Below are 23,155 nucleotides of genomic sequence, written 5' to 3'. Positions count from 1 at the left end.
GGTGGCCGGGACAGACTGCAAGCGACTAGCAGTTCAGGCAGCCAACAGATGGACTGCGAGGCTTATCCCTACTTCATTTTGGAGCCTAATAAGACACACCGGCCAACCCCCCCCCCTTCTCTCCTCTCACACAGGGCATGGGGGATCTCCTTTGTTTGTCAGCCCTGAATGACCCCTTAGATCTGCCTGTTTAATGCACTGCTAGCCCGTTGGGCCCAGACACAAAGCCAGTCTTTGAGTTGAAGATGTCAAGACTTAACAGCATGTACATTTAGGCTTCTCTAAAGGAACCGCTCTCCCCTCCTATTGTGCTTGATGGTGACGGCACAGTGTGTCCCCTGCTCCGGTCAGCGCACACAAAGGGCTAGGAGCCAGAAGGCAAATGGATGGCTGGGCTGGCCCGGAAACAAAACACTAAGTTTGCTCTTTCCCGGCCTAGAGCCAAACTGGACTGATTGATGGCTGTGCCCGGGGGCTCCTTCAACCCCTTTGCACGGCACAGTACAGCCGACTATATGGGTGCTGCTTTGGCTCTGCGTTTTCTGGCTTTACCCATATGCCATTGCCCTTGCAGTTCTAGGCAATAATACTGCCCTAATAAAGTAAATGGCCCAGACACACACACCTGACCCCTTCAGCTCTTAGAAAGGTTTCTAAATGATCCTAAATGCATTTTGTGCCTAATGGGGCAAATAATTATAAGCTATGATCAAGCCTACGATTAAGTTCCCCTTTAGGCACAAAATTCATCAGGCTTTTTTTGTTTGAGATGTTTTATTTAAATAAAACTAAAGATGTTGGAGCTGCACCCCAATTCTTTTTCCGGTCCAGTTTTTGTGCCAACCTATTCTCGTTCCGAGACTATTTGGTTTGTAACAATACTCCATGGCTATGGTGTCCTAAAGTGAAACTGCCATACACTTATTGTACAGCGCTGCGGAAAATGTTGGCGCTTTATAAATAAATGTTAATAATAATAATAATACACTAAAGGTCCCCGTACACGTGAAGATCCGCTTGCTTGGAGAGGTCACCAAGCGAGCGGAACTTCACCCGATATCCCCACCTACGGGTGGGCGATATCAGGGAACATGTAGGCTAATTCGATCGTTTGGCCCTGGGGCAATTTGTTCAGGGACCGCATCAGCGAGCTGATGCAGTCCCCGATCCGACTAAAGGTGGCCACACACGGCCGATTGTATCGGCCTGTGTATGGGCACTACCGACGGGTCTGCCCGACCGATATCTGGCCTGAAATTGGGCAGATATCGATCGGGCAGGTTAAAAGATTCAGTTGGATCGGGGACCCCATTGGGGTCATTGATGTGGTCCCCGAAGCGACTGTCCAACTGCTGCGATTATAATTTGATCGTTTGGCCTACATGCTCCCCGATATCGCCCACCCGTAGGTGGGGATATCAGGTGAAGATCCGCTCGCTTGGCGACCTCTTCACGTGTATGGGCACCTTAAATCTTTTAACCTGGCCGATCGATATCTGGCCAATTTCAGGCCTGTCGGTAGTGCCCATACATGGGCCAATAAGCTGCCGAATCAGTCCAAAGGACCCATATTGGCAGCTACAATCGGCCTGTGTATGGGGACCTTTAGTACCAGGTTAAAACGTTGACACCCATTTAGGTGAATAGTAGAAGCTGTGACTACTTTATGGCAAACAATTCGGTGGAAATTGTGTTACTCACCATGTTAGTCTATAGGCGGAGGGATCCAGGAGCTGAATTGTTGGTATCAGTGCAGGGAGACAGAACCTTTAGCAGAGGGGGGAAATGAGTGGTTATTAAACTAACGGTCCCCATACACGGTAAGATCCGCTCGCTTGGCGAGATTGCCAAGCGAGCGAATCTTCCCCCGATATCCCCACCTACAGGTGGGCGATATCGGGGAGCTTGAAGTTAAAAAAAAAAATAATCCGATCGTTTGGCCCAGGCGGCAATGGGGCAGTCAGTTCGGGGACCGCATCAACGAGCCGATGCGGTCCCCAATCCGACGGGATTTTCTAACCTGGCCGATCAATATCTGGCCAATTTCAGACCAGATATCGGTCGGCCAGCCCGCTCGTTTCTGCCCCTACACGGCCGATAAGCTGCCGAGTCGATCCAAGGGACCCATATCAGCAGCTTCTATCGGCCCGTGTATGGGGACCTTAAAGAAACGGAGAAGGAATTCAGATGGGAAACCAATGCCATTTTACACAAACTGCCCCATTTAGGCTATGGCCAGGGTGCAAAGTCATAAGGTTTGGGCAAGTAACTTAAATACTTGGCTGGGACCCCTAATTCCAGCTAATAAATAACCCCAGCAGAGGCCCCTGCTAGGCTGGATCCTGGCGCCATGTCTGTGACCAACACCCATGTGATTCCGGATCGCTCAGGTATTGGTCAGGGTGGGCAGTGCCAAGCGCAGCTCTGGGCTATACCCGTAAGCTTGAGTCTGCCCCAAAAGGGACCCAGGAATAGCAAGGGGGGCAAAGGCTGGGTTCAGTATTATTTTATATACCACTTTGGTTCCCAACAAGACTTTGATTGGTGGGGCAGGGAGTCTGTAATTCAAGCAGTGGGTGGGACTAAAACACTCTGATGGCAGCTTACTGGGAAAGGGGCAAATAGTCTGTAATTAATAGAAATAATGCCAAATCCTGTTTTATTGAGTAACTCAAGCTTATTTACCCTAAACAGATTATTTCAGCTTTGTTTCCTTCATTCTTTTGTAGCCATTTTGTGGAAGCGGTTACCAAGCCGAGCTTTGCATCACCCCAATAATCTAATGTACGCGCAGTCTATCGAATTATAAACAGTGAGGAGAGAGGCGACATGGGAGGGACGTGCAAAAATGAAAGTGAAAGTAATTGGGTGTAGAGGCGGGACAAGCAATGAATGATTGACAGCTAAGATTTCAATGTAAAAAAGAATTTGGGTTCCATGTTTAATTTGCAAAGGACATACAGCTTTTTATGGCTGGGTGGCAGGTCCCCTTTAAATAGCAATGTAGTACAGCCCACTGCTTGAATTAGTCTCCCTGCTCCTCCTCGTGTAAGCTCTCATCAGAGTGTTCTAGTCCCACCCACAGACTAGAGCACTCTGATGGAAGCTTACTCTGGGAATGGGGCAGGCAGTCTATAACTCAAACAGCCGACTTTACTAGAACTGACTTCTATTAGAGTGTTATAGTCCCACCCACTGCCTGAGTTACAGACTCCGTGCCCCTCCCACTGTAAGCTCCTGGGTGGGACTAGAGCACTCTGATGGACGCTTACTCTGGGAATGGGGCAGGCAGTCTATAACTCAAACAGCAGACTATACTAGAACTGACTTCTATCAGAGTGTTATAGTCCCACCCACTGCCTGAGTTACAGACTCCGTGCCCCTCCCACTGTAAGCTCCTGGGTGGGACTAGAGCACTCTGATGGAAGCTTACTCTGGGAATGGGGCAGGCAGTCTATAACTCAAACAGCAGACTATACTAGAACTGACTTCTATCAGAGTGTTATAGTCCCACCCACTGCCTGAGTTACAGACTCCGTGCCCCTCCCACTGTAAGCTCCTGGGTGGGACTAGAGCACTCTGATGGAAGCTTACTCTGGGAATGGGGCAGGCAGTCTATAACTCAAACAGCAGACTATACTAGAACTGACTTCTATCAGAGTGTTATAGTCCCACCCACTGCCTGAGTTACAGACTCCTGCCCCTCCCACTGTAAGTGTCAATTAGAGTGTTCTAGTCCCACCCACTGCTTGATGTACAGACTTCCTTATCTTTTAAACTGCCATCAGAGTAGGCCAAGCCAGTTCACAGCTAGAGTTAAGAGTTCCCTTCATCAGGCCTGGATTGAGACTCAAGCATTTCAGGCCGTAATAGCCTTTCACAGGCCCAATTAATAGTGACTGTCTATGGCATGGGTGGGCAAACTTTTTGGCTCAGGGACCAACAGACGGGCCAGGGGTTTGACAGACGGGCCAGCGTTACGTCGTCTCCACTTGTCAGTCCAAGTCTAGCATGGTGAGACTTGCGGAGTCAGCGATTAAAAAGCCGAACAAGCCGGGTGTGGCCCACGGGCCGTAGTTTGCCCACCCCTGGTCTATGGCATCTAACAGCAGCCTATGGCATTTGCCAGAATCTACAGGTGGCCAATTTGGCCTGCCCTTCACCCACCGGGAGTAACAAGGAGGGTTTAATTCAACCAGTTGACCACTTTGGTACCAACTCAATGGAGACTTCATAACACAAAAGCTTGAACTTGTTGGACATAAGATTCTTTTAGAAGCCTCTAATGGCAGTGAATGAGAGGGGGCAGAATGTCCTACACCTTAGTGGTGGCCCAGACGAGACTCTGGTAGGAAACAAGGCCCCACCAGTTGTGGAACACAAAGCAGCCTTCACTCATCTCCCAACTCAAATACCATTGGGTGCCACACAAAGTCCACATTCAAATATTGAAAAACAAAAATATCACAATCAAAATCTATGAAATAGAAACCCCAATTCAGATCAAATTTACTTCCATTAAAAAATCCGGCCTTTCTTTTCATGGGGGGGGGGGGTGTTGTTTACTAATTCTATTAACCCGGGTTTGTGCTTTTCATTAATGAATTAATGGAACTTTGCAAAGTGCACAGCGACTAATTAAGTCAATAAGGAGCTCCTCTTTGTTACGGGGGGGACCCATTTGCATGTGAATGGGGCCCCGCAAATCCTTCGCTGAGGATCTGGCCGGCCGCGGGATTGTCCCCAGATCAGGGTTAATGAAGTGTAGAAAAGGCCTCTCTCTCTATGGTGGCTCGCTGAGAACAACAACGCTATAAAGAGCCGGGGGGGGGGGGGGTGGGGGAAAAAAAAAAAAGGCAAGAAAATCCAACACGGATTGACTTAAACCCAAGGGATAAGTGCTTTAAATTAATCTCATTGAATAAGAATGAGCCACAAACAAAACTCTCTTTAAAATCATATTAAAAATCTATCAAAGGACAAGTTGGCGGAGGGGGCGGCGTGCTGCTCGCTCTGGGGTATGGGAAGGGGGACGCTCACTCTTACACAGACAAAATGGAAAGGAAAAAAATATATGGAAAGAAAAATAATGTTTAATCTTCCTTGTACGTCGCAGAGAGAGAGAATAATATGAGTGACGAGCAGCAGGTTGGGGAACCCACACTATAAAGAATAATATCTTTATAATATATATAATATATTGTGTGCCCAGAACATTCCTTCTCTGTATATTTGTATTTATACATATGGGAGGGAGGTGCCATAGTGTTTCCCTTAGACAGTACAGTATGGGGGTACAGCTTATTGTGTGCCCAGAACATTCCTTCTCTGTATATTTGTATTTATACATATGGGAGGGAGGTGCCATAGTGTTTCCCTTAGACAGTACAGTATGGGGGTACAGCTTATTGTGTGCCCAGAACATTCCTTCTCTGTATATTTGTATTTATACATATGGGAGGGAGGTGCCATAGTGTTTCCCTTAGACAGTACAGTATGGGGGTACAGCTTATTGTGTGCCCAGAACATTCCTTCTCTGTATATTTGTATGTATACATATGGGTAGGAGGTGCCATAGTGTTTCCCTTAGACAGTACAGTATGGGGGTACAGCTTATTGTGTGCCTAGAACATATGGCTGATACCTGCATACAATCACAAGCAGCCAATCACCTTGTGGGACGGAGTAAACGAGATGGCGCAGCCCCTCACAGGGGGGATCACAGGCCCCTGTAGGTGTGGGAAAGAGCGCCATACTGCTGGCAGCGCAGCACAACATTGCTATACGGCTCGTGCTGAGCTCGGTCACTGCCCCTACAATGACAAACAATAGGCGTTAGGGAAAAATCAAGATCCCCACGACCCCCGTGACATCTTTATGAGCCTCTCCCTTTAGTTCTCCAAGTTGGGAACAAAACCTCAGTCGCTGTCCCCTGTCCATCTCCCAGCGTGGGGTTTAGGGCGGAACAATGGAGTCCAGCAGGGGAGGGAAGGCAGAAAGAGGATGGATTACCCATAGGGACAATGCAGAGATCAGAGACACTGTGGGCTCATTCTTGTTCTGAGCTTGCACAAACACTTTTAATTAACTGCCACAGTGAAGGGCCCCGTACTGGGGAGGGTTAATGCCCCGCCCTATTGCGACTTCGACAAGCCTTTAGGGGGACGGAACAGGGATATGAGGGCATGAGTTATTTGGAATAAGCAATCGCCAGACTGAGTTATATCTACCTTTTATTTCTATTAACAGAACTACGGCAGCCTTTGCATTTATACATGGGGGTAGGAGCTGCCATATTGGCTGAGATGCTCTCTATAGAACAACAGAGAGGCTCTCAGCTACGGCAAGCAGCATGGCACCTCCAGCACATCCTCTCATTATTACTGCACCCGTGCGTGACCTGGGGTAGGTGCTGGCAGCACAAAGGCTATAGCTATGGCACCCAAGGTGTTGCTCCTGCAGTTATGATGGGTTCGTCGTAGAATATTCTGTGTTTGTGTTGTTATACCCCCATCACCGTCTGTATTCCACATGTCTCTCGTGGGGCGGTTTCACGTCTGGGACCCCTCAGTCCCCGGCTTGGTGGCTTTCTTGGGCTTAGGAGCCAAGCCACTGGCGTACTCGGAGCGCAGCAAGTCGGAAAAGCGCTGCTTGGATCTCTTCTTGTGCGTATCAGCCCTGTAAAATAACCACACAGTCGGGTTTACTGTCACACTCAGCAATAGTACAGCCGGTCACACTCAGCAATAGTACAGCCGGTCACACTCAGCAATAGTACAGCCGGTCACACTCAGCAATAGTACAGCCGGTCACACTCAGCAATAGTACAGCCGGTCACACTCAGCAATAGTACAGCCGGTCACACTCAGCAATAGTACAGCCGGTCACACTCAGCAATAGTACAGCCGGTCACACTCAGCAATAGTACAGCCGGTCACACTCAGCAATAGTACAGCCGGTCACACTCAGCAATAGTACAGCCGGTCACACTCAGCAATAGTACAGCGGTCCACACTCAGCAATAGTACAGCCGGTCACACTCAGCAATAGTACAGCCGGTCACACTCAGCAATAGTACAGCCGGTCACACTCAGCAATAGTACAGCCGGTCACACTCAGCAATAGTACAGCCGGTCACACTCAGCAATAGTACAGCCGGTCACACTCAGCAATAGTACAGCCGGTCACACTCAGCAATAGTACAGCCGGTCACACTCAGCATTAGCACAGCCGGTCACACTCAGCATTAGTACAGCCGGTCACACTCAGCAATAGTACAGCCGGTCACACTCAGCAATAGTACAGCCGGTCACACTCAGCAATAGTACAGCCGGTCACACTCAGCAATAGTACAGCCGGTCACACTCAGCAATAGTACAGCCGGTCACACTCAGCAATAGTACAGCCGGTCACACTCAGCATTAGTACAGCCGGTCACACTCAGCAATAGTACAGCCGGTCACACTCAGCATTAGTACAGCCGGTCACACTCAGCATTAGTACAGCCGGTCACACTCAGCAATAGTACAGCCGGTCACACTCAGCATTAGTACAGCCGGTCACACTCAGCATTAGTACAGCCGGTCACACTCAGCATTAGTACAGCCGGTCACACTCAGCAATAGTACAGCCGGTCACACTCAGCAATAGTACAGCCGGTCACACTCAGCAATAGTACAGCCGGTCACACTCAGCAATAGTACAGCCGGTCACACTCAGCAATAGTACAGCCGGTCACACTCAGCAATAGTACAGCCGGTCACACTCAGCAATAGTACAGCCGGTCACACTCAGCATTAGCACAGCCGGTCACACTCAGCATTAGCACAGCCGGTCACACTCAGCAATAGTACAGCCGGTCACACTCAGCAATAGTACAGCCGGTCACACTCAGCAATAGTACAGCCGGTCACACTCAGCAATAGTACAGCCGGTCACACTCAGCAATAGTACAGCCGGTCACACTCAGCAATAGTACAGCCGGTCACACTCAGCAATAGTACAGCCGGTCACACTCAGCATTAGTACAGCCGGTCACACTCAGCAATAGTACAGCCGGTCACACTCAGCATTAGTACAGCCGGTCACACTCAGCATTAGTACAGCCGGTCACACTCAGCAATAGTACAGCCGGTCACACTCAGCATTAGTACAGCCGGTCACACTCAGCATTAGTACAGCCGGTCACACTCAGCATTAGTACAGCCGGTCACACTCAGCAATAGTACAGCCGGTCACACTCAGCAATAGTACAGCCGGTCACACTCAGCAATAGTACAGCCGGTCACACTCAGCAATAGTACAGCCGGTCACACTCAGCATTAGTACAGCCGGTCACACTCAGCATTAGTACAGCCGGTCACACTCAGCAATAGTACAGCCGGTCACACTCAGCAATAGTACAGCCGGTCACACTCAGCATTAGTACAGCCGGTCACACTCAGCAATAGTACAGCCGGTCACACTCAGCATTAGTACAGCCGGTCACACTCAGCAATAGTACAGCTGTTGGCGCTTGTGCCAGGAACATTGGCATGGCTGCTACAGTTGGCACAGGCCTTGGTACAGGGTACAAATGGCAGACTAGGTTCTTAAAGCTTTGGTTAGTGGGCCACAGGTTTAACCCAATGAATGCTCTGAACGTCTTGGACGTTCCCGTGCCCCACGGGTTAGTTGTGCCAAGCGCTAACTCACATATAGATACACAAAGGCAAAACTGGGCCAAATATGTGAGCCGCTTCAGTTCTTCATAGCTAAAGGCTGTGGGGCCCATTTAATACAATGCGGCTAGGGGCAAGGCACAAACGGCCATGTTTTCTTGCACCATGTCCCGGGTTGTATTGCTCTTAATGCAGACGGGGTATCAAAGGGACACTTTGTTCTGTACAGATAGATGGGTGCCTTCCAGATACAAAGATGGGGAGCCCAGGAGGAATGGGGCAGGGATGCCCGTTGGCAGTTTAGTGCCACCTTAATGCGGTTAAATAAAAATCTCAAATAAAATGTAGATTAGTATTACGTAAGGGGTTCTCCTTGGAGGTTCCCCTCAGTTCTAAAGCACCACAGCTCCACCCTGAGCAATAGCATCCTCCAGGCTTACTCCCCAGAGCCTCCAAGAATCAACAGTGAGGTCACACAGTGATGTCATGCTGATGTCAGAGGCCAAGGTTGAATTTGACTTTTTTTACTTTGAGCAGTAACCCATAGCAACCAATGAGACATTTGCTTTTAAAACAGGTGACCCGTAAATTTTACCTTCTGATTGGTTGCTATGGATAACTGCTCCTGGGCCAACTTAGTGCCTTTTAAAGGAAAACTACACCCCCAGAATGAATACGTAACCAACAGACAGTTTATATCATATTAAGTGACCTATTAAAGAAGCTCGCCAAACTGGAATATATATATCAGTAAATATTGCCCTTTTACATCCTTTCCCTTGAGCCGCCATTTAGTGATGGGCTGTGTGCTCCCTCAGAGATCAGCTGACAGGAAGTGATGCAGCTCTAACTGTAACAGGAAGTAGTGTGGGAGCAAACGACAGAACTCTGCCCAGTCATTGGCTGATGGGGCCTAGCATGTATGTGTGCCTTGGCTTGTTTGTGTGCACTGTGAATCCTATGATCCCAGGGGGCGGCCCTTAGTACTTAAAATGGCAGTTTCCTATTTAGGATTACCCAATGGCACATACTGCTAAAAAAGTATATTTATATGAAAATGGTTTATTTAGATGAAGCAGGGTTTTACTTATGGGCAGTTTATGCAATATATTTGTATAGAGACCTACATTGTTTGGGGGTATAGTTTTCCTTTAATACATAGCCCCCATGGAGTGTTACAGGGTTAATTGGCCAGTGATTGCTTATTTAGGGACATGTAAAGAACAATAGGCCCCCCCAATAGGTGAAGAAAGGGGTTCCAGGGTTAAAGCTGCTAAGGTTGCCCTCCACCAATGGGAGCCAAGGCCAGTACAGGTGTATGGGCTGCTTTAGCTGCACACAGATGGGATAATTAGTGGAGTCATTAAGCCGCATTCACCTGCGCTAATGACAGGCAGTGCTTCCCTTGTCAGGAGATTGTACAAAACGGCTCTGCTGGGCGTCCCCACGGGCCGCAATTAAACAGGTCATTAATGGAGCTGTCCCCAAATAAACACAGCACCTTGTAACATTAACAACTAGTTATGTAAAAGCAAATCTGTGCAGATCCCCCCCTCGCCGTTATTAGCTGCTCGTTAGGAAGCTGTCATTTCCTGCGGCCGGATGGCAAAGCCGAGCTAATGTGCGCCTGTCAGATACCTGCCCCTTCCTAGCGGCAAGTAGCCTTAATCAGCTACACGCCAGCCCCGTGTGTCATGTAATATACATCTGTGTAAGCGCTAACCAGCCCTGTCACTAGTTATTATAGGAGCCCGTGATATAACTTGTGTCACATGACTCCCTGAAACTTCTATATTATAACATTATTTACAGTAGGGGGTACATTATCCCTTATAATACATGAGTGATACTCAGAGTTCCCTGTATAACTCAGCCTGCAGCCTTGTGCCTTTATATGGGCACAGAACCCCTCAGTTACTGCTAATATCCTTATCATTTACAGTAGGGGGTACATTATCCCTTATAATACATGAGTGATACTCAGAGTTCCCTGTATAACTCAGCCTGCAGCCTTGTGCCTTTATATGGGCACAGAACCCCTCAGTGACTGCTAATATCCTTATCATTTACAGTAGGGGGTACATTATCCCTTATAATACATGAGTGATACTCAGAGTTCCCTGTATAACTCAGCCTGCAGCCTTGTGCCTTTATATGGGCACAGAACCCCTCAGTGACTGCTAATATCCTTATCATTTACAGTAGGGGGTACATTATCCCTTATAATACATGAGTGATACTCAGAGTTCCCTGTATAACTCAGCCTGCAGCCTTGTGCCTTTATATGGGCACAGAACTCCTCAGTGACTGCTAATATCCTTATCATTTACAGTAGGGGGTACATTATCCCTTATAATACATGAGTGATACTCAGAGTTCCCTGTATAACACAAGCCTGCAGCCTTGTGCCACAATACACACAATATACAGAGAAGAAATGTTCTGGGCACACAATAAGCTGTACCCCCATACTGTACTGTCTAAGGGAAACACTATGGCACCTCCCTCCCATATGTATAAATACAAATATACAGAGAAGGAATGTTCTGGGCACACAATAAGCTGTACCCCCATACTGTATTGTCTAAGGGAAACACTATGGCACCTCCCTCCCATATGTATAAATACAAATATACAGAGAAGGAATGTTCTGGGCACACAATAAGCTGTACCCCCATACTGTATTGTCTAAGGGAAACACTATGGCACTTCCCTCACATATGTATAAATACAAATATACAGAGAAGGAATGTTCTGGGCACACAATAAGCTGTACCCCCATACTGTACTGTCTAAGGGAAACACTATGGCACTTCCCTCACATATGTATAAATACAAATATACAGAGAAGGAATGTTCTGGGCACACAATAAGCTGTACCCCATACTGTACTGTCTAAGGGAAACACTATGGCACCTCCCTCCCATATGTATAAATACAAATATACAGAGAAGGAATGTTCTGGGCACACAATAAGCTGTACCCCCATACTGTACTGTCTAAGGGAAACACTATGGCACCTCCCTCCCATATGTATAAATACAAATATACAGAGAAGGAATGTTCTGGGCACACAATAAGCTGTACCCTCATACTGTACTGTCTAAGGGAAACACTATGGCACCTCCCTCCCATATGTATAAATACAAATATACAGAGAAGGAATGTTCTGGGCACACAATAAGCTGTACCCCCATACTGTACTGTCTAAGGGAAACACTATGGCACCTCCCTCCCATATGTATAAATACAAATATACAGAGAAGGAATGTTCTGGGCACACAATAAGCTGTACCCTCATACTGTACTGTCTAAGGGAAACACTATGGCACCTCCCTCCCATATGTATAAATACAAATATACAGAGAAGGAATGTTCTGGGCACACAATAAGCTGTACCCTCATACTGTACGGTCTAGGAAATACGGATATTTCATATTTCCATTTAAAGAGGCAGCCTGCTGCCTCAAACAGGCTAATAAGAGAGAATTGGACAGGATCAGCCATGAAATTACCCACATCCTAGAGTGTTTAATGAGCCGGTGCTTTAACAAGACTTAGCCCTAAATAGAGTGGGAGAAAATAAAGATATAAATACAAATATGCAGCCAGCAGTGTGAGCAGAAATGCAATTGGAGGCAGTAGGAGCCTAATAAGAAGTAACCTGGAGACAGAGGCACGGGCTGTAGCTGGGGGATTGGTGCCACACAGTAGGGGGGACAGAGGCAGAATTGGCCTCATCAGCCGCGGCTAATCCCCCAGTAATTACAGGCTCAGGCTGCGGGGTGAGTGGCAGAGGCAGCACCTTACAGGGAGAAAGAACCTGGAATCACTCAGGTGTTTGGCCAAGATAACCCTGCCCATAGGGGCTTTTGTAACCTTATTATAGGGCCACAAGGAAGGTCGGGGGGGGTAGGCAGTACGGGACCCCATACATAGGCCTAAAATCTGCCACTGGTAAAGCTAAGTAGGCTGCGTTTATTGGCCCAGATACGGCCACTTCTAGACCAGTTGCAAATTGGGTGTTTTGACCACTGCTACCCCACGTGCCATTAGTAGTTCATCTTAAAATTAACATTTAGTATGATGTACAGACTGATATTGAGACAATTTGCAATTGGTCTTTATTTATTTTCAGTAGATTTTGAAGTATTCCGCGTTTTGTTCAGCAGTTTGGAATTTCAGAAGCTATTTGGTTGCTGGGGTTCAAATTCCCCTAGCAACCAGGCAGTGGCATGGATAAGAAGCTGGAATATGAATAAGGAAGGGGCAGAATAGAAAGATAAGTAGTATAAAGTGGCAATAAGAATAAAATTGTAGCCTCACAGAGCAAGAGGTGTTTGGCAGCTGGGGTCGGTGACCCCCATTTGAAAGCATGAAAAGATAGAGGCAAACTATAATTAATAATAAATGAAGACCAACTGAGAAGTTGCTAAGAACAGGCCATTCTATAACATACAAAGAAGTTAACTTAAAGGTGAACTACCAATTTAAGGTTTATGGCATAGGGTGTCTTCAGGTGTGCCTTTATCCATAGGGTGCCTTTAGGTGTGCCTCCCATAGGGTGCCTTTAGGTGTGCCTCCCATAGGGTGCCATTAGGCGTGCCACCCATAGGGTGCCTTTAGGTGTGCCTCCCATAGGGTGCCATTAGGCGTGCCACCCATAGGGTGCCTTTAGGTGTGCCTCCCATAGGGTGCCATTAGGCGTGCCACCCATAGGGTGCCTTTAGGCGTGCCTCCCATAGGGTGCCATTAGGCGTGCCACCCATAGGGTGCCTTTAGGTGTGCCTCCCATAGGGTGCCTTTAGGCGTGCCTCCCATAGGGTGCCTTTAGGTGTGCCTCCCATAGGGTGCCTTTAGGCGTGCCTCCCATAGGGTGCCTTTAGGTGTGCCTCCCATAGGGTGCCTTTAGGTGTGCCTCCCATAGGGTGCCTTTAGGTGTGCCTCCCATAGGGTGCCTTTAGGTGTGCCTCCCATAGGGTGCCTTTAGGTGTGCCTCCCATAGAGTGCCTTTAGGTGTGCTTCCCATAGGGTGTCTTTAGGTGTGCCTCCCATAGGGTGCCTTTAGGTGTGCCTCCCATAGGGTGCCTTTAGGTGTGCCTCCCATAGGGTGCCTTTAGGTGTGCCTCCCATAGGGTGCCTTTAGGTGTGCCTCCCATAGAGTGCCTTTAGGTGTGCCTCCCATAGGGTGCCTTTAGGTGTGCCTCCCATAGGGTGCCATTAGGTGTGCCTCCCATAGGGTGCCTTTAGGCGTGCCTCCCATAGGGTGCCAATAGGTGTGCCTCCCATAGGGTGCCAATAGGTGTGCCTCCCATAGGGTGCCAATAGGTGTGCCTCCCATAGGGTGCCAATAGGTGTGCCTCCCATAGGGTGCCAATAGGTGTGCCTCCCATAGGGTGCCAATAGGTGTGCCTCCCAAAGGGTGCCAATAGGTGTGCCTCCCAAAGGGTGCCTTTAGGTGTGCCCCCCATAGGGTGCCTTTAGGTGTGCCTCCCATAGGGTGCCTTTAAGTGTGCCTCCCATAGGGTGCCATTAAGTGTGCCTCCCATAGGGTGCCTTTAGGTATGCCTACCATAGGGTGCCATTAAGTGTGCCTCCCATAGGGTGCCTTTAGGTATGCCTACCATAGGGTGCCATTAAGTGTGCCTCTGCACCTGTAAGTGTGCCTCCCCAAACCCAACCCAAGGAAAATGTGGCAGCAAATGCTCTGATTGCAGGTACCCTCCCGCTAGCATGGATACCTACTCTTAAGCCACACAATGCGACTACCATGTTTTTTAGAGCCGGGTCCGAATGACACCAATGCCATTTCCCTAATCAGTGGCTAATTATATGAATAATGCTTAATCTCCTACAAACAAGCACTATTAGCCCAATCCTGTGCTTCCAACCTATTCCCAGTGGTGTGGGTGCCACGGCATGTCCAGGAAGGCCGCCGGTAATTATACGCTGAGCAATGGGGAGTGGACATCTGGTGACAGGCTAACATGCCCAGACACAACGGCACAACTTGTCATTCCCTTGGGGGGGGGGGGGCACAGACTGCCCTGCTGCCCCTTTCCACGTACTTATCCCGGGCCGTTACGCTCAAAGGGATCAGAGTCATTACCAACAAAATGGCACCCAGTCTCTTTTTAATTGGGGTTTAAGCTGGTTCCCTTTCAGGCATGACAAGGTATGAAACAAGCTTATTCCAGGGGCCTGATGGAGCCGTTCTGGGGCTATTGTGTATACGCCAGCCAGGTCGGCGCTCTCTAGAAAGTGACATTATTCCGCAGACGGAATTTGTTCCCCTGCTTACAAAAAAACTGGGAGAGGTCCATTAAATGGAGCTAAATCGGACAGCAGGAAACGAGCAGGATTACCTCCAAATATTATCATCAAAATAAAAGGGGTTTAAGTCCTGCATGAAAACAATATGCAATGGAGAATAGTGCGGAGCTGGGCGTTTGTCTCACTGCCATTTTTGTGGGGGGGGGGGGGGGGGGGGAGGACAGAAAGGAGAAGGCAGGCAGCTCCGTCATGCTTTATGGCCGGAATTCCTAATCTGTTAATAACAGAGTAATGGTCTCAAAGGGAAAGAGAAGCCACATCTGTTATCCAAATGCTCAGCAAATGCACAGTAACACCGCTCTGTATCTGATGTGCCGGTGCCCCACGTGCCAAGCAGGGACATTTTTTATCCCGGAGAGTTCTACTGTCATGTTATAGGATAATCAATTCCAAGCAACTTTTCAATTGGTCTTTGTTATTTATTTGTTATCGTTTTTTCATTATTTGCCTTCTTCTGCCTCTTCCCAGCTTTCCAAAGGGGGTCACTGACCCCGGCAGCCAAAAAAACTATTGCTCTGCAAGGCTACAGTTTAATTGTTACTTTATATAACAAATTCTTCTATTCAGGTCCTCTCCTATAAATACATCGGTCACTCACATTCAACTCACTCCCTGGTTGCTCAGGTGATATGGACCCTAGCAACCAAATAGCTGCTGAAACTCCAAACTGGAGAGCTGCTAAACAAAAATTGAAATAATTAAAAAAAACTAAAAATAATAAAAAATGAAGACAAGTTGCAAATTGTCTTAGAATATTACTATCTACATTGTACTAAATGTAAACAACCCCTTTAGGTTAGGTTTTAGTATGTTAGAAACAAGGCCCTAGCAACCAAAGTGGAGAGCTACAGCACATAAGGCTAAATAACTGAAAAACCACAAATAATAAAAAACGAAGACCAATTGCAAATTTTCTCAGAATATGAATGTTTAGAGCCAAATGACTGAATTTAATTACGGGTATATGGGCCATTGGAACGAGGGCCGCATCAAGGAGCCAATGTGGTCCTAAATACCTGCAGCTGAAATGGCCCTGTATGGCTCAAGTACAGGTACTGTTTTATTATTACAGAGAAAAGGGAATCATTTAACCATTAAATAAACCCAATAGGGCTGTTCTGCCCCCAATAAGGGGTAATTATATCTTAGTTGGGATCAAGTACAGGTACTGTTTTATTATTACAGAGAAAAGGGAATCATTTAACCATTAAATAAACCCAATAGGGCTGTTCTGCCCCCAATAAGGGGTAATTATATCTTAGTTGGGATCAAGTACAGGTACTGTTTTATTATTACAGAGAAAAGGGAATCATTTAACCATTAAATAAACCCAATAGGGCTGTTCTGCCCCAATAAGGGGTAATTATATCTTAGTTGGGACCAAGTACAGGTACTGTTTTATTATTATAGAGAAAAAGGAATCATTTAACCATTAAATCAACCCAATAGGGCTGTTCTGCCCCAATAAGGGGTAATTATATCTTAGTTGGGATCAAGTACATGTACTGTTTTATTATTACAGAGAAAAGGGAATCATTTAACCATGAAATAAACCCAATAGGGCTGTTCTGCCCCCAATAAGGGGTAATTATATCTTAGTTGGGATCAAGTACAGGTACTGTTTTATTATTACAGAGAAAAGGGAATCATTTAACCATGAAAAAAACCCAATAGGGCTGTTCTGCCCCCAATAAGGGGTAATTATATCTTAGTTGGGATCAAGTACAGGTACTGTTTTATTATTACAGAGAAAAGGGAATCATTTAACCATTAAATAAACCCAATAGGGCTGTTCTGCCCCCAATAAGGGGCAATTATATCTTAGTTGGGATCAAGTACAGGTACTGTTTTATTATTACAGAGAAAAGGGAATCATTTAACCATTAAATAAACCCAATAGGGCTGTTCTGCCCCCAATAAGGGGTAATTATATCTTAGTTGGGATCAAGTACAGGTACTGTTTTATTATTACAGAGAAAAGGGAATCATTTAACCATGAAATAAACCCAATAGGGCTGTTCTGCCCCCAATAAGGGGTAATTATATCTTAGTTGGGATCAAGTACAGGTACTGTTTTATTATTACAGAGAAAAGGGAATCATTTAACCATTAAATAAACCCAATAGGGCTGTTCTGCCCCAATAAGGGGTAATTATATCTTAGTTGGGATCAAGTACAGGTACTGTTTTATTATTACAGAGAAAAAGGGAATCAATTTTAAAAATCCAAATTATTTGATTAAAATGGAGTCTATTGGAGACTGGCTTTCCATAATTCGGAGCTTTCTGGATAATGGGTCCTTTGTGGCAGGGCCAGACCACAGAAGGTAAGGAGGGCAGAGCTGAGGGCATATCCAAAGCCAGATCAGTCCACCAATGAGCCGCCAGATCTACTGCATGTAAGTCCCCTTCTCTGCTTCTATAACTGGGGCCCAGAAACGCAGGATTGGGCATTTAAAAAAGGGAAAATGTCCATTTAATGATTCTCTGATAATCTTTTAAGATGTTTAAATGATCCTTTGTAATGTGAAACATGGGAACAAATTTAGTGCTCTCGTGCTCCCCAGGAGTTCCCAATCCCTGCGCTCTCTGTTCTACTCCTCATCGGGGGGGGGGGGACGGGACGGATTGTGTGCCCCCTCACCCTAATCGCATGTTACACCTCTCCCGATCTCTCACAGCCGCGTGGGACTCAAAGCCGTGTTGCATGGTATCTACTAATCGCGCTATTCTTCCCTAAATAAAGCCCCTTTTAAATCCCCCTAGTCACTGGGAATTCAAGGGAAGGTGGGGGGTGAGCCCACCTCCCATCTGCCCGAAAGGATTTGAAGAAAATCTATAGAGCCCCCCCTGTCTCTGCCGAGGGGATACAAAGACACCCCCCTTTTGCCGCTTGCCCGACGTGAAATGCATTGGAAAACCCCTGGTGCACCCAATACACTGATATGGGAAGTACCGAAATTCCTTATTGGCACAAGTGCCGTTTTTATACCCACAATGCAGCATTCTTTCCTAGAATTCCATTGTAACTTCAGGGGTTTCGATAAGAGGTGAAAAGACTTACACAACAATACATTGTTTGCCAACGAATAGTTATTAGTTATAGTTTTTGGAATACTTGTCTTTTTGTATATTTCCAGTTTTTACATGTGGGGTCACTGACCCCGGCAGCCCCGTAACTACTGCTCTGTAAGGCTACAATTTTATTATTATTGTTACTTTTTATTACATATCTGTCGATCCAGTCCCTTCCCTATTCATATGCTAGTCTCTAATTTCAACCACTGCCTGGTTGCTAGGGTAAAGAAGACCCTAGCAACCAGACAGCATCTCAAACTGCTTATTGGAGAGTGGTGCTGTTTGGTGGGGGCGGTGTGAGTAACCCAGGGACATGCCAAATCTTACCTCTTCGGTTTGCCTTTGCTTTGCTTACTGGGGCTCCCTGCTAACTGTCGGCTGAGGCTGTGCGGGGCGTCTCGCAAGCCGAAACTCTTTGCCACGTGGCCCAGGTGCAAGGAACGGATGTGGAAGATGTGTTTGAGGTTCTTGGGGTAGGTGGCATAGGAGCGGATGTAAGACTGCAGCGCTGGAAAGCAAGAGACAATGGATTAGTCAAGCTGGGACTTGGGAAATCAATGAAACACAGCAATATTAACTCAATGCGATGTTGGAGGGTAAATTAAACTGCAAATGTAATAATAACAGCAATCTAAACATGCAGGTACTATAGCTCAGTGCTACACGGGTAATCCTAGGGGCTTGGGCACAAATACATCTGTCTCAGTTCAATAAGAAAGAATGTTCTATGCAGATAATAAGCTATAATAATTTCCTGTACTGGGGGAAACACTATGGCACCTCCTTCCCATATGTATAAATACAAATATACAGAGAAGGAATGTTCTGGGCACACAATAAGCTGTACCCTCATACTGTACTGTCTAAGGGAAACACTATGGCACCTCCCTCCCATATGTATAAATACAAATATACAGAGAAGGAATGTTCTGGGCACACAATAAGCTGTACCCCCATACTGTACTGTCTAAGGGAAACACTATGGCACCTCCTTCCCATATGTATAAATACAAATATACAGAGAAGGAATGTTCTGGGCACACAATAAGCTGTACCCTCATACTGTACTGTCTAAGGGAAACACTATGGCACCTCCGTCCCATATGTATAAATACAAATATACAGAGAAGGAATGTTCTGGGCACACAATAAGCTGTACCCCCATACTGTACTGTCTAAGGGGAAACACTATGGCACCTCCCTCCAATATGTATAAATACAAATATACAGAGAAGGAATGTTCTGGGCACACAATAAGCTGTACCCCCATACTGTACTGTCTAAGGGAAACACTATGGCACCTCCCTCCCATATGTACAAATACAAATATACAGAGAAGGAATGTTCTGGGCACACAATAAGCTGTACCCCCATACTGTACTGTCTAAGGGAAATACTATGGCACCTCCTACCCATATGTATAAATACAAATATACAGAGAAGGAATGTTCTGGGCACACAATAAGCTGTACCCCCATACTGTACTGTCTAAGGGAAATACTATGGCACCTCCTACCCATATGTATAAATACAAATATACAGAGAAGGAATGTTCTGGGCACATAGTTATCTAGCTATAACTCATACTGTGCTGCCTGTATAATGGAAGACGGCACAGTGCTGCCATCGCCAGACCAAGTGTGTGACCATATCTCTGTGCAATAACCCAGCTCCCCCCATGCTGGCAGGCAGGCAGGGCTTTACTTGAGGCTCAGTAGTAATCCCCTGATGCTGCGCTTGGATATTCGCATTTATGAACAGTAATGAAGGTAAAAAGTGTCATTTTGGAGGCTGCTGGTAGCAAGGTCCCTGGGAATGTGTGAAGGAGCGTTAGGGCTAAATCCTCTCTCTCAATATTGTTCTAACAGGGAAAGGTGCATGATCCCAAGTCTATTAACTACATGAGAACTCACTCCAGTCTGCCGCTATACGCATGCACTAAGCAGGGAATGGCGCTTCCAGCAATGAGCAGCTCTTCCATCAAAGGATAGCAAATAGCAATAGTGGGAGATATCTCAAGTAAGATACATAACAGCCATGAATAGCCTGAGAAATATGTCTCTGCAAGTATGCTTAGTGATATCACTTTAAACATTAATATTGTACCTCCTAGTTCAATATAAAAAAGATATTAGAAATCTTACCTCAGAGTTCCCTGTATAACTCAGCCTGCAGCCTTGTGCCTTTATATGGGCACAGAACCCCTCAGTGACTGCTAATATCCTTATCATTTACAGTAGGGGGTACATTATCCCTTATAATACATGAGTGATACTCAGAGTTCCCTGTATAACTCAGCCTGCAGCCTTGTGCCTTTATATGGGGGGCACAGAACCCCTCAGTGACTGCTAATATCCTTATCATTTACAGTAGGGGGTACATTATCCCTTATAATACATGAGTGATACTCAGAGTTCCCTGTATAACTCAGCCTGCAGCCTTGTGCCTTTATATGGGTACAGAACCCCTCAGTGACTGCTAATATCCTTATCATTTACAGTAGGGGGTACATTATCCCTTATAATACATGAGTGATACTCAGAGTTCCCTGTATAACTCAGCCTGCAGCCTTGTGCCTTTATATGGGCACAGAACCCCTCAGTGACTGCTAATATCCTTATCATTTACAGTAGGGGGTACATTATCCCTTATAATACATGAGTGATACTCAGAGTTCCCTGTATAACTCAGCCTACAGCCTTGTGCCTTTATATGGGGGGCACAGAACCCCTCAGTGACTGCTAATATCCTTATCATTTACAGTAGGGGGTACATTATCCCTTATAATACATGAGTGATACTCAGAGTTCCCTGTATAACTCAGCCTGCAGCATTGTTGTGCATATTCCTTCTCTGTATATTTGTATTTATACATATGGGAGGGAGGTGCCATAGTGTTTCTCTTAGACAGTACAGTATGGGGGTACAGATTATTGTGTGCCCAGAACATTCCTTCTCTGTATATTTGTATTTATACATATGGGAGGGAGGTGCCATAGTGTTTCCCTTAGACAGTACAGTATGAGGATACAGCTTATTGTGTGCCCAGAACATTCCTTCTCTGTATATTTGTATTTATACATATGGGAGGGAGGTGCCATAGTGTTTCCCTTAGACAGTACAGTATGAGGATACAGCTTATTGTGTGCCCAGAACATTCCTTCTCTGTATATTTGTATTTATACATATGGGAGGGAGCTGCCATAGTGTTTCCCTTAGACAGTACAGTATGGGGGTACAGCTTATTGTGTGCCCAGAACATTCCTTCTCTGTATATTTGTATTTATACATATGGGAGGGAGGTGCCATAGTGTTTCCCTTAGACAGTACAGTATGGGGGTACAGCTTATTGTGTGCCCAGAACATTCCTTCTCTGTATATTTGTATTTATACATATGGGAGGGAGGTGCCATAGTGTTTCCCTTAGACAGTACAGTATGGGGGTACAGCTTATTGTGTGCCCAGAACATTCCTTCTCTGTATATTTGTATTTATACATATGGGAGGGAGGTGCCATAGTGTTTCCCTTAGACAGTACAGTATGGGGGTACAGCTTATTGTGTGCCCAGAACATTCCTTCTCTGTATATTTGTATTTATACATATGGGAGGGAGGTGCCATAGTGTTTCCCTTAGACAGTACAGTATGGGGGTACAGCTTATTGTGTGCCCAGAACATTCCTTCTCTGTATATTTGTATTTATACATATGGGAGGGAGGTGCCATAGTGTTTCCCTTAGACAGTTTAGTATGGGGGTACAGCTTATTGTGTGCCCAGAACATTCCTTCTCTGTATATATGTATTTATACATATGGGTAGGAGGTGCCATAGTGTTTCCCTTAGACAGTACAGTATGAGGGTACAGCTTATTGTGTGCCCAGAACATTCCTTCTCTGTATATTTGTATTTATACATATGGGAGGGAGGTGCCATAGTGTTTCCCTTAGACAGTACAGTATGAGGGTACAGCTTATTGTGTGCCCAGAACATTCCTTCTCTGTATATTTGTATTTATACATATGGGAGGGAGGTGCCAGTGTTTCCGTTAGACAGTACAGTATGGGGGTACAGCTTATTGTGTGCCCAGAACATTCCTTCTCTGTATATTTGTATTTATACATATGGGAGGGAGGTGCCATAGTGTTTCCCTTAGACAGTACAGTATGGGGGTACAGCTTATTGTGTGCCCAGAACATTCCTTCTCTGTATATTTGTATTTATACATATGGGAGGGAGGTGCCAGTGTTTCCGTTAGACAGTACAGTATGGGGGTACAGCTTGTTTATGCACATAATATGTCTCTCAGTACGGCAGGGTAGTTCATTTCGGGGGCCCCTCACCTTTCTTTGCCCGCAGGGCCGTATCTGCGCTGGCATGAACATAATCCTCGAACTTAGTCTGCAAGACAGTAGCTCGTTCCCTCACCGTCTGGGGGTCGGCAGCTTCCGATTTCTGTACGGAAAGAGAGAGAGGAATTGGGCAGTGAGTACTAGGGGGGCAGGAGGATGGGGGGGGGGCAGGAGGATGGGGGGGGGGGCAATCGGGGAGGAGGCAGGCTGAGATTAAATTAAAAGACTCAGCATAAGGCGCTGAATAATAAAGCAGTTTAGAATAGATTTAATAACAGTAAAATGACACAGCAAACCCCTCCAGGGCCGGCGAGGGTAATCCTTCCAATATTAATGGTAAAAGTAGAGAAATTACATTGTAATAAAAGTGTTAAGGGAGAGAGAGAGATAAGACCCGGGGAGAGGCGCGTACACCCCTACTGTTTGCTTGCACTTCCCATCATTCCTAGCGCGGCGGCCTGCCTGCAGCATGAACGGCCCGTGGTACCACTCAATATACAGATACCTCTGAGTTATACAGGGAACTCTGAGTATCACTCATGTATTATAAGGGATAATGTACCCCCTACTGTAAATGATAAGGATATTAGCAGTCACTGAGGGGTTCTGTGCCCCCCATATAAAGGCACAAGGCTGCAGGCTGAGTTATACAGGGAACTCTGAGTATCACTCATGTATTATAAGGGATAATGTACCCCCTACTGTAAATGATAAGGATATTAGCAGTCACTGAGGG

General features: G+C 46.3%; 1 protein-coding gene across 1 annotated transcript in view; it reads right to left on the bottom strand.

The window, feature by feature from the left end:
• Nucleotides 1-6,216: 6,216 nt before the first annotated feature.
• ddx31 (DEAD-box helicase 31) overlaps nt 6,217-23,155 on the bottom strand; it is a 45,915-nt gene continuing 28,976 nt past the window's right edge. Inside the window, exons 18-20 of the mRNA XM_031890693.1 lie at nt 22,411-22,522; nt 18,398-18,578; nt 6,217-6,678 (exon numbers count right to left, since the gene is read on the bottom strand). Coding sequence (XP_031746553.1) covers nt 6,552-6,678; nt 18,398-18,578; nt 22,411-22,522 — 420 coding nt within the window. The 3' untranslated portion in view covers nt 6,217-6,551. The remainder of the gene's footprint in view (nt 6,679-18,397; nt 18,579-22,410; nt 22,523-23,155) is intronic.

This window comes from Xenopus tropicalis, chromosome 8 (assembly GCF_000004195.4).
Source record: "Xenopus tropicalis strain Nigerian chromosome 8, UCB_Xtro_10.0, whole genome shotgun sequence".
Classification (NCBI taxonomy): domain Eukaryota; kingdom Metazoa; phylum Chordata; class Amphibia; order Anura; family Pipidae; genus Xenopus; species Xenopus tropicalis.
The sequence above is the reverse complement of the archived record's forward strand: the minus strand, read 5'-3'. Positions and strand labels throughout refer to the sequence as shown.